This window comes from Cygnus olor, chromosome 6, assembly GCF_009769625.2.
Source record: "Cygnus olor isolate bCygOlo1 chromosome 6, bCygOlo1.pri.v2, whole genome shotgun sequence".
Taxonomy (NCBI): Eukaryota; Metazoa; Chordata; class Aves; order Anseriformes; family Anatidae; genus Cygnus; species Cygnus olor.
In genome coordinates this window covers 15,844,808-15,857,075 of record NC_049174.1, presented here as the reverse complement: position 1 = coordinate 15,857,075, position 12,268 = coordinate 15,844,808, and the positions used below count along the sequence as shown (strand labels likewise).

Below are 12,268 nucleotides of genomic sequence, written 5' to 3'. Positions count from 1 at the left end.
TCACATTAGCTTCACTTTCTGCAGACAGAAAGATGAGAGATCACATCAAGCTAGCAGCCAGGAAGTGAAAAACAGAACACAATAAAAACAGAAGAAAAAAAAGTGCGTATCTCTTAAGTAGTATTTCTTTACGCCTATCCCCCCAAATACCACATTACTTTGCATCTTGATAGCATGCAAAAATTCAAAGGTGGAATTTATCAGTGACCAGAAGCTGTATTTTCTTCTGACCTAATTCAAACTCCTATTCATGAAAAATACCCAACATTCTGTGAACACTAACAAATATATAATGTTAAATGCAAGAATAATCACCACTAATGTCTCAGGCAAAGCATGCGTGGGAGTGTAGGTGACTTTAGAAGTTTGGAGCACCCTGACTCAAGTGGAGCTGCTGTTTCATTTCATGCATCAGGATGCAGCAACGCCTTCTGCTCTCACAAGCGTCTTCCTCTTATTTTAATTTACTTCTTAACTGCTACATCGCAAGTAAAAGCTCTACTCTAAATATCTCCCTTTTCACCACCATGCACATTAACATCTTTCCAACAAGTGAGCATAAGTATCAAAAACATGAGGAGCCACGTGTTCAGATTGCAGAGCACCATCAGAGGAGCATGGAAAGCCCTACTGTTTATAATCCATTCTTGCCATAGCTCATTCGCCCCCTTCTCAGAAAACTGTCATAAACTTGGGCCTGATCATTGAATATTTTTGTGAACATCACGATAGTTTTGAGTAAAATCTGATCAAACCGTTTGTAAAATGCTTCTGAATTTATACATGTTTATAAATTAGAAAATACAATTATATAATTAATAAATCACTTATGAAATTATGTCCATTTAAAGATTTCTTCATAATTGTCTAATAGTTTGAATACGTATTTTCAAACTAATTGTTCTCCAAGTTAATTTTTTCTCATTTTATCACTTCACTTCTTTCCCAGTGGGTATCTTGATATACTTGAGAGCAACAGGATGTTTCTGCCTCAACTGAGTAACTGCTAGTGAATAATATGAAACATCCTAAGTTCCAAACACTGCCAATTTGCAACAAAAATCTTGTAGAATTTGGGAATTTATAAAGCATTTAGATAAACAACTTTGTCACCCAAATATTCCTGAGTGAATATTCTCTTACAAAGCTTAACTAGCTAACAGACCATTCATTAGTTGCTAAATTATTACTTCATTGATTTGGATTTTAAGCTTCATTGATTATCCAATTCAGAAACGTTACCTACAGAATGATTCCAACAGCACAGATACCATGCTGTAACAATGGTTTCAGTGTAGAAGTCTGCCATGTAATTAAGAGAAGAATATCAACTGAAATCTTTTTTTTCCCCAACAAAAGTAATCTGAAGCAATCTCTACAAGAAAGTCTTTTGACTTGTTTGTCTTGAGGAAGAAAGAAAGAAAAAGAAAAAAGATCTTCCCTGGAAAGAGAAATGCTTGATAGAGAAGATGAATTATTAAAACGAGCAAATGCTAGCATATGATAGACAAAATGAAAAAGGGACTACAATATTTTTGCTTGTTTCTGCCAAATCATAACTTGTTTCTATCAATAGTTCTTAAAAAATCTGGTATTACAAATCTTTAAGATAAACATTATTTTTAACAATGTCTACAAAAAATAAAGAAAGGGGGGGGGGGGGGGGGGGGGGGGGGGGAAGATGGTCTCATGATGATTTAGTCCCCAGCTAATAAACTTCTGGTGCTCAAGCTTTGGCTTTTCTGAAAGTCTGCACCCTGCTCACCAGCTAGAGTGACTGAAAAGCTTGAACATTTCAGAAGTAAACTGGGTACATAGGTGCCAACTGCTACTTACTTTTTTTTCCTTAAAGAGATCACTACAATGATTGCTTAATATAGGGTGAATTATTGCTATTCAGGACCTTACCAGAGACATATCAGGCTTCAGTGGTACCACTAACAAAGCTGGCCACAATACACTAATTGCAATTCCTAACAATAAACTTCAGTGCTTTCCAACTAGTCTGCTTTTTCTTGATGAAGTGATTTCTGTGACTCTTTATCCAGATGTGCCACTCTAAAGCCTAGAAATCTTCCTCACCTCTTTATTTTCTCCATGGTCTATTTAAGCATGTTGTGCTGATTAAAAAAATAAAAAAAATAATAAAAAAAGAAAAAAGAAAAAAGTGCCGCCTTTTCTACTCAGTCCTAGAAATATGACTTCATTCTACTTATTATGAAACAAAATGTTTCAGGATGTCATCATTGTGAACACTCTAGGCTGAGTGAGAAGAAACTGCACATATGTGAAAATTTAGAATCCAGTTTGAACAAAATGAAAAAAGTTTTTAGAACAACCTTCATGGATTTCTAACCTTCCCTGCCTCGCTGTTTCCCCTCATATGAAGTATCCTAAAAAAGGGAAATGGAGGCCCCTGGGTGGAAGTCACAAGCTTCCATATAATAAGTTCTGACTTCTGAATCATATTCTTGCAGAATGCTTGACGAGAGCAGAGGGGAAACAACAGTAATGTTGTACTGTATTAAATCCCACTACAGAGAACTACATAACCTAAATTTTATGTATAAATAAATAAATAAAAATGAAGGCAGGGAAGAGCTCCTGGGTAGGTTCTTGGCTCAAGAACAGGTTCTAACCAGTACACTAGGGACTTGTCTTCTGTCTCTTCCTCTAACTCAGTAAGAGTATAAATAGCACCCAACTGAACAGCTCTACCACACCAGAAGGAAAAAAAAAAACACCCGCAAACAAGAACAGCTCAGAATTCCCTAGACCTGTAAACACCTTTTAACCACCAGTCTTTCAAGAGCAGGAGTTCAAGCTCACATATATTGAGCCAAACACAGATTTCGTATGCTGTCCAAAGCAACTGCAGAAATGAGCAAGTGGTATCACCAAATGCATCATGCCAAGAATTCTTATCCAGCCAGAAGTCTGACATTTTCATGTTGCTTAGCAAGAAAAGTTTACCCACCACTGATATGGTTTCAGTCATATCTTTTCACTCACCTAACTCCTAAAACACACTGCATGAATCTGAAAAATCTCAGTCCTTAATTTGAAGAAAATATATTTCTCTATTCAGAGTTAAAAACAAACAATCCTTTCTCCCCCCCCCAAAAAAAAAAAAAAAACACACACACCTTTATCATCCACTCTGAAGATCTGCACTTATCATTCGCTGTCAAAAACTTTCCTTGGGGTAGGTCCAAGACCTACCCAAAGCTAAGGAATTTTGCCTTTTATCTGTCCCAACTGCTGGTGTCAATACAAAAGCACCCTTCTTATACCCTTACAGATCAAAAAGTACCCTGCTTTCCTCACTTCAGAAAAGAAAAAATCCTTATAGGAACAAAAGACATACATGAAAGGAAAGTTATTCAGTTCATTTTCCCATGAAAGACATGTTATGAGCACTGCCCAGAATCCAGCAGCTCAGAAAGCACGTGAAAAAAGCACACAGTTTCTTGGCTGAACATTCTGGACGAGACCTCCAGAACATCTCAACTCCCACCTGGCTCCCCAGCCTATCGGCAGGGAACAACATGCATAAACTCCAGCTTCAGTAGTAGGCTTCAACAGGGTTGACACAGTGAGCTACAGTTCTCAGTTTACTCTTCTCCTCTGGCAGGCATCATTGATGACCTTCACTAAAAAAAGACAAAATCAAGATTTCCACAATGTGCTTGCCTAGTTTCAAGTTCCAAAGTCAAGTCATCAACATGGAATTGCTTACAGCTCCAAACCACTTCCCCAGTCATTTTCTCCTTCTAGGTGACAGTATCCTCTTGTCCTTCAGAGTCTCCTTGTAAGTAAACTTGCAGTACTGAAGCTGCTATCCCCTAAACTCTCTCAAACTGTAAAAGATCCCATACATTAACATTCATGTCTTCCAAAGGAGAAGAAATTGAAGCTATGGTGCCATGTGAAAATTGGCAATCTGATACAGAAATGCTCCCTTTAGGCAGTAGGGCGCCCTACCAGGAAGTTAAGTAGCTTCGTCCAGTGTAACCAGCACTCTGGATCTCACTTCTCTCATTACTTACCAATGTGAAATGGCAGGAGAGGAAATGTGCACCAGTAAAGGCACTTGGAAGAGGATCTCTGAAGCTAAAAGCACCTTACATGCAACAAAGTCTTGGAACAGAACTAGCCAGCTTGAAATGTGACAAGCATATATTTATAGTGAAAAAAAAAAGCATGGATAAAAGAATTCTACAAAGAATAAAAGGACAAGGAAAGGCATTCTAGCTGAAGTACTTAAATAAAACAAGTTTTATATGTCATGGTAGTGACATGTCACACATTGTTTTCCAAATGTTCATAACAATATTTGATGCCTGGTAGCCTTGGAACATGTGCTAGAGAATAGCAAGCAAATTTATTCAAAGGTCCTAAAATGAGAGCAACCATATTTTTTAAAGCTGTATAAAGAACAAGCTGTCAGTCTGCCTCTATTTCATGACTGCAGGATGCTCCAAGTCAACACAGCTTTGAGAAAGGAGGAGCTCTGTTGAGCTGATACTCTGCTGCACCTTCCAAGTGACATCTGCAAAGAGAAGTAGTCTCCATAGTTTCCACTTTTCTTCTTTCTCCATGATGATGGAAGAATCAAAAACTGCTACACCCACTTAAGTTCACTTCTTATCAGGTACAGCTTCCAGCTACTCCTTTCCCAGAAAGGTGTATCAGTAGGTGATGAGAATCTTTCCTCAGTACTTAGAGAAGTAGTCTACCACTTCTAGAGCCCACGGGACCTTCCATACAAAGCGCAGTCAGATTTTGCCCAGGGCCGACATATTGGCAGAAAAGCAAATATTGTATCATAAAAAATGCTCATTACAGGATCAAGTCAAAATTATGGAAATCCATATAAAAACAGCGCGGTCTAAAGTTACCTATTATACAGCAGAGATTAATGTAAACTGGACAAAGCAACCCAAGTGATGCCTAACACTGTACAACGTTAATCACCTTAATCTTTTACTGTGGGTAGCTGCTATTAAGGGAACAGTCTGTAATCTCACAGGGTTAGAATCTCTCCCAAGAATGGAATATGGCTAAAAATGTTACCTCATCAGTTTACAAATTACATGTATTAAGGAACATTTTTTAAAAGTGTTTACTAACAACTTACTGAGACTCCTACAAGTTTCCAAATAAAATCTAACATGCTCCACACTTGCATTCTAAAAAAAAGATAAAAGTCTCCTGAATGTTTAGGGTGTTTCACACACTTTTGACAACTGTATTTTGTCCTTGATCACTGAATAAGCACGCAGAGCAAAACAGCATTGATGGATAATAAATTTCCCTTATCATGAAAAAGTTTATTGCAAAATGATTAAAAACCACTGTATGAAGTGTAAGAAGGTGACAATTTAATATCTTTATGTCACGGTTGACAAACATATGCTTAGGAGCGTTATCTATAAAACTATAAAAGAAGTCCAAAATGTTAACAGGAATGTGAGTAGTTTAATAAAGAATAACTGTCCCCAATGACCTAAAGTCTCTCTAGATCTCCATCACCACCCACTTTTGTTGGTTTTTGTTTTGTCTTTTTTTGGGGGGGCAGGGGAGTGTGGGGTAGCTTTTTAAATTTTTCTTAATCTCCAAAGAACACCTTAGCAGGAGCTATCGGCTTTGACAGAACACCAAAATTCTGGCAGTGAACCATAAATTGACCATTACCATAAAAAGAACTGCTAAATGAGAAACCATGTGCTCAGTATAAAACTAATTTCATGCTTTCAAAAGCACACAGTGGCTTCCAGCAAGATAGTGGCCCTGGGACTTGCAAAGACAGATTGGCTAATACAAATGGTGTGTGCTCCTGATGCAGTCTGCTTAGCCAAGCTTTACATGTACTGGCAGTAAATGGAAATTCTCGAATCTTCTGTCAAACAAATACACACTTATCTATAACTTTAGAGCTGAAAGCTATAAAACAGCTGCCTCATAAATATATTTAGCAGGAAAATGCATGAGCTGTCCTAGTTCCTCATAAAAAAAAAAAAAACAACAACTAAAAAACACAGCAGTCTTTACACAGTAAGCATAGACATTTTTAGCAAGGAAAAAAATAAATGAAAAAGTATTTTTTTAGCATCTTCCCTACTTTTATTAAAATAATTACTATCAACAGATGCAAACATAATCATAGCTGGTCTCACGACAAACTAAAAACATTAACAGAACAATAATGCTTAACAAGAAACTGAGTTTAATAATTTTGTGTGTTCTACAGACGAAATTTAAAAAAAATTTTTAAACAGGTACAAAGTCCATTTAGGTTTTGATAATGCTTCTTTAAAACTTAAAAGATTTACTACTAGAACTTCACAGGCTACCTTTAGCACACTATCTGTTCCCTTAAATAAAACTTACTGCACTAAATCTCAAATTTAACTGGTCACGGAGAAGTGACAGTAATTTTATACCCTTCTCAAAGCAAGCTGTCAGTGAATGAATTATTGGAAGCTATCCTGGGCATGACAGGTCATAACTTTTAATATTAACAGTGACAGACATATACAACACTTCGAACCCAGTATACAATTTATTTCCTTCTTCACTTTCATAGTTTATCTGGGAGAATTCAGCAGCTCTTATGCTTTACATATCATTATAACTATAATTTGATATTTAACAAGCCAGAAAGCAAGCTCTCGTAAGAGGCAGTTAGTCACACTGTTAATTAGCTTCTTTCTGTAACAATAATACAGCATCACTGACATGTTCCAAAAACATTTAAAATGCATAGGAAGTCACCAACTGGAAAGATGCCCTCTGCAAACAGCAAGAAGCAAGGAAAGGGAGCTTGCCACATATTTAGAGTTACTTTGAATACTGAAATAAGAAGAGAACAAAACTATCCATTATATATCTTGCCATTTTTCTTATCCTTTCCATTGGAGTAACTAAAATACAAATGACATGCACACAGAAATACTGCCAAACATGTAATCATCCACTACTAATATCACATCACAAAGCAATTCAGTGAAGTTTAATAATAAAAATCATGCTCACCTCTACTGGGAAGTCCACTCCACATTATGGCAATACTATTTAACCAGCTCAAATAGCAACCAAGTTACGTAAACAGAACTTCCGATATGTGACCAATATGATCTACGGTGCTACAGAGCCTTTGCTCCAGCCCTGCTCCTCTGTGACAGTGCACCGGTACACCAGAGCTGCTCCAAACCTTCCCAGATGCTGGCTTATTGCATTGCTCATTGAAAATCCTTCACACGCTGGCAACATTTTAGGGAAGGACAAGCACACTCTGAGTCATTTTGTAAAGAAAGCAAAGCAATTTCAGTTCTGTATCTTCATGCGTACAGAAACACAGAGCACTGTCAAAGTAGAAGTCTGAGGTGAATTTATGCTGAGAAACAGGCAACCTAAGCCGTCATTATCAATGCATGAAATCAGCTAGTGATCAAATTCAAACAAACCATAAAAAAAGGGTATGATTATGAAAGGCTCTACAGATTCAGCTCCAAACCGTACAGAAAGCAGAATCATCTATCTAGCCTGTGTAAATGTTAAAAATAGCTCTGTCTTTTCTACAATGAACACGAGAAAGAGGAGAAGCAGTAGCCTGTATTGTGGTGAGCTTCGTTACTGGGAAAAAAAATCTAGCAATAAAAATTAATGATTCCTTACAGCTTCTGTAAGTAAGATTAATTTACAATTATACAGATGAACAAATAAGTGCTTTTTAACCATGTAACTGACAAAGTCTATTAGCAAATATCATATTTGTTTATATCTAAGGAGACGCATAAATACCTAGATGAAGAATTTCAGAATACCAACCCATCCGTACAATCCGGCAGATCAAGTATTCATACAAAAAATTCAGCAACTAAAAGCATTACATGAACATTGCCTTTGCTTTTAAAAACAACAATATTTTTTAATTACTTACTATGAAAAATCTCCATGGCTTATTAAATTCATGCTCTTCCTACTCCCACAGAGCCCTCCCAGTGTGTAAATCCTTGTCTTTTCAGGTACTTCATGCATTTTCTTTCCCAAAAAAGGTAAGAGGGCATGTGCCACTGCACACACTCCCACCCACAAAGATTTTAAATGCACCCTGTAGTAAGAATCAGATGTAACCATGAAGAGGTTAAGTTTACAAAGAAATAGAAAGACACGGGAGTTTTTATTACAATACCTGTATAGTTATCCAAATATACTACTGTGTCATAAGACAACTATGAGAGAAATGTTGGCAGGATCTGTTCCCAGATTGGGATACTTACCACACAGAGTATCTGATTTACTTTTCCAAGATAAAAACAGTAAAAAAAATCAAAAAATACACACACACACCTCTGACTTTATTTTATCATTTCAGTCATGCTTGTATAAAATCACTGTTGGATATACACACTGAATAAAAATGACAACTCCACACCTAAAGAAACCATGACAAGTGACCAACCTTACTTTTTTTTTTGGTCCTAAACTCTAGAACATCTGATTATCAAACATCTGAAATGCTGTTTCTTTACTACAATGTAATTGCTTCCTGAAGAGAGGTTAAACTATCCAGAAAGGAATTCTGCAGAGAATTTTGATACAAGAATATATTTATGCACACTCATGTATCAGGGACTAGAGCAACAAGTGGTGACTGTAATAGCCAATTTTATTTTGAAACCCTTCACTACTCATTCCATCCAAAACCAATCCCCCCCCATAAACCATTTTTTGTCTATACTAGTCATATAACCAGCTTGCTTACAAGTGTCATTTATGTGCTTACTGCCTCCAAGAGAATGATGTAGAGACTACAGATGGATAACTGGTCTGATACCCATTAACAACTTTAAAAAAGTTGTTTTTTTTTTTTCCTTTATTAGAGCATTTTTGAATATCTTGCTTTAAATCAGTTTACCAATTACTTAAAAAAGTAAGAAACACCTCAATGAAAAAATAGAATTTTCTTGAAGACTACTAATGACAGTGGTAGTAATCTTTTTGTATTACCTTTACCTGTACTTTCACAGTGCAGCTACTCAAACACAGAACAAAGTATTACAGATACAGTTTCCAGATATTAGCAAACAAGAGACCATCTTTCACATCAGCTCTGTCCCTTGGTATTCACTCCCATCATCATTTTCTAAGAAGTATCAAGAGCACCAAAACAATACAATAAAGGCCCCTAATTTCAGAGCAACTAATTATAACTGTTGTGAAAGAAAAATAGCAGTCAGATATCATAAATGTATTTCATCCTGTAAGAAAAATGTTAACTTGCATAATACCACATATTTCCTAAGGAAATTGGGGGAGATACTCAAGATGGGAGATACCGTCTACCAAATGCAATCTATTTGGAACACAGAATAGGTAAAGAAGTCAATATACATTGCAGTGAGAAGGGGAATACTAACACAGTTTCTGAACAGCTCACTAATCTAAGTTACATTACAAGAGTATAACATTCCCTCCTCCCCCCCCCCTTTTTTTTTTTTAAATTACATCAGAGGGAGGTAATGGTCTTGCTTTCTATCGAGACCCTAATCTTTTCCAAACAGACAGATTTTGCCCAGAGTAGGACAGCAAAGAGGGGAAGGGGGAGGGCACCTCTCTTTCATAGAGAAAGCAGGGGGACAAAGCCCCCAGATGCCACCCCATTTTGTGTCTCCAGCAGCTGACCAGTCTCTCAGCAGCTTTCTTCACACTCCTTCCCAACAGATTGGGCTGTTGGCAGCAGACAGAGAAGGCAGAACAAGTGCTGGCCTTACACGAGTCTAAAACAGGTTTGGGAATAAGACAAGAAAGAGTAAACTCACAGTACTTTCTAATATCCTCCTCTACACACTAACTGTATAGCTACATATGAAGAAGTTTAAGAGGACTCAGCTCACCAACTTTTTCAAGTTACTTTGGTTGCTCATTAGCATTCCTCTGAGTACTCAATAGAATAATTAATAAAAATCTTGTGTAATAAAAATCAGATTATCCTTGTTCTTTTTTTTAGAGAAATGACAGATAAATGCTGACAAGAAATTTGAGGACCTAGATCAAGAGGCTTAAAGCAAGCAAAAATTTTGTTCTCCGTTAAGTTTGCACAAATTTTATACGGCAACTAATCTACATGGCAAAAAGCTAATCTGGGCCCAGCTCAGGATTCAAATCTACATACAAAGCCAGTCAGTTAGGATCAGGTTCCGCTGACAATTAAAATCAATGAAAAATTTCACTGAAATAAGAGTAACCCACTGCGGTTTCATTTGGTTGTAACAGACCAGAGTTTAATCTTTGATTTCTGATCCTCATCATTGATCACGAAGTTGCACTGACATAGTCAAGGTGAATTCTCTACAGTTTCATAAAGCAAAGAGTCTTTCTCACAGGCATCAGTGCAAATATGGGTATGTGGATGTATGGCTACCTGGAATATTTTCAGAGCCATTTCTTGAGGTTTACCAACAGCCAGTTTTATTTTTCTTTTTTCCAGATAAAAAAAAAAACAGTCAGATGCCTAGAAAATTAGTTATTAATTTAAATGAGCTCTTTAAGAAGGTGCTTTTCATTTGAAGTAGCTGAAGGCACTTCCTGCAAGTTACCTGTATAGCCCATGGATCCTTTAAATGACAATTCAGAGCACTTTAGCTGTGAGCCTCGCTGCCTCCATTGAACTGAAACGATGGCCAGACTTCCCACTTAACATGGCACTACACAACGAGGCAAAGCAGATCTATTCTCTATTGCCAAAAGTGTGTATGTATGGTGGGGGGACCTGACACCCGACCTCTCCCCACTGCCGTGTTCTCCTCCCGTGCCACGGCTGCAGCTGGGAGAGGCCCAGGAGCCCAACCTGCGGGGGACTGGAGCGGAGCTGGGGGAGCAAAATCAGTGCTCAGGAATACAACGGAGCCCCTCACAAGGCTGGCACCGCAGGCACTGCCGAGCAGCTCGCCGCTCTTAGCACACACCTCTCCCTTACTAACAACGGCTAGTAGAAAGAACAGGCGCCGAGCATGGCGCAGGCTGCAGCCCCCCCTGCTGGCCGCGGGCCCGGATGCCGTCGCCGCCCGCAGAGGGGGGGAGCCCCGGCCCTGCAGCCGGCCTTCCATGGCCCGGAGGGGGCGACCCGAAGCGGCCGAGGCTGCGCCGCGGCCTCCGAGGGCTCCCCCGTCCACCGCGGGGACGCCGCCGGGGCCAGCTGCGCGGCAGCAGCGGGCCGCAGCCCGAGGCTGCCCCAAAAACACAGCGCTTCCTTCTCCGGCCGTAGGAAATAAGTGAAGGGACTCCAGGTCCAAGCTGCACCAGCAGGTGGATGCTTGATTTTCCCTGAGCTGGCAATTATTGCCCTCTGGCAGAAAGCTGGCAGGGTGTCAGAGGAGAGAGAAAGGCCTTTGGCACGGTACTGCGGGGTACCGTCCCAGTAGGGCAAGAAAGGAGGTGTATCTTAATTATTAAGGTTGGAAAAGACTTCCAAGATCATCTGGTCCAACCATACCCCTACCACCAACATTACCCACTAAAACACATCCCAAATACCACATTGAACCTTTCCCTAAACACCCCCAGGGACAGTGACTCCACCACTTCCACAGGCAACCCATTCCAATGCCTGACTGCTCTTTCTGAGAAGAAATGTCTCCTAATTTCCAACCTAAACCTCCCCTCGCACAGCTGGAAGCCATTTGCTCTAGTCCTATCACTAGTTATCTGCAAGAAAAGGCTGACCCCCAGCTCCCCACACCTTCCTTTCAGGGAGTTGTAGAGAGCAATAAGGTCTCCCCTGAGCCTCCTCTTCTCCAGACTAAACAACCCCAGTTCCCTCAGCCTCTCCTCACAGGACTTGCATCTCAGGCCCTTCACCAGCTTCATAGCTCTTCTCCTGACACACTCCAGGGCCTTGATGTCTTTCTTGTACTGAGGCACCCAAAACTGAACACGGTCCTTGAGGTGCGGCCTACCCACAGCAGAGTACAGGGGAACGATCACCTCCCTGGTCCTGCTGGCCACACTATTCCTGATACAAGCCAGGATGCTGTTGGCCTTCTTGGCCACCTGGGCACACTGCCAGCTCATGTTCAGGCAAGCGTCAACCAACACCCCCAGATCCTTGTCTTCTGCACAGCTTTAAAGCCACTCTGCCCCAAGCCCGTAGCGTTGTCTGGAGTTGTTGTGGCCAAAGTGCAGGACCCGGCCATTCACCATGTTGAACTCATCCCACTGGCCTCTGCCCATCGGTTCAACCTGTCCAGGTCCCTCTGCAGGG

General features: G+C 39.7%; 1 protein-coding gene across 2 annotated transcripts in view; it reads right to left on the bottom strand.

Annotated features, from left to right (window-relative positions):
* Positions 1–8,029, bottom strand: part of LOC121072257 (zinc finger protein 385B) — a 130,639-nt gene extending 122,610 nt beyond the window's left edge. Inside the window, exon 1 of one of the 2 annotated variants that reach the window (XM_040561713.1) lies at positions 7,946–8,029. In XM_040561713.1, coding sequence (XP_040417647.1) covers positions 7,946–7,961 — 16 coding nt within the window. In that variant the 5' untranslated portion in view covers positions 7,962–8,029. Of the gene's footprint in view, positions 1–7,038; positions 7,412–7,945 lie in introns of those variants that run through there. The other variant, XM_040561712.1, reaches the window with a different exon arrangement.
* Positions 8,030–12,268: the final 4,239 nt, after the last annotated feature.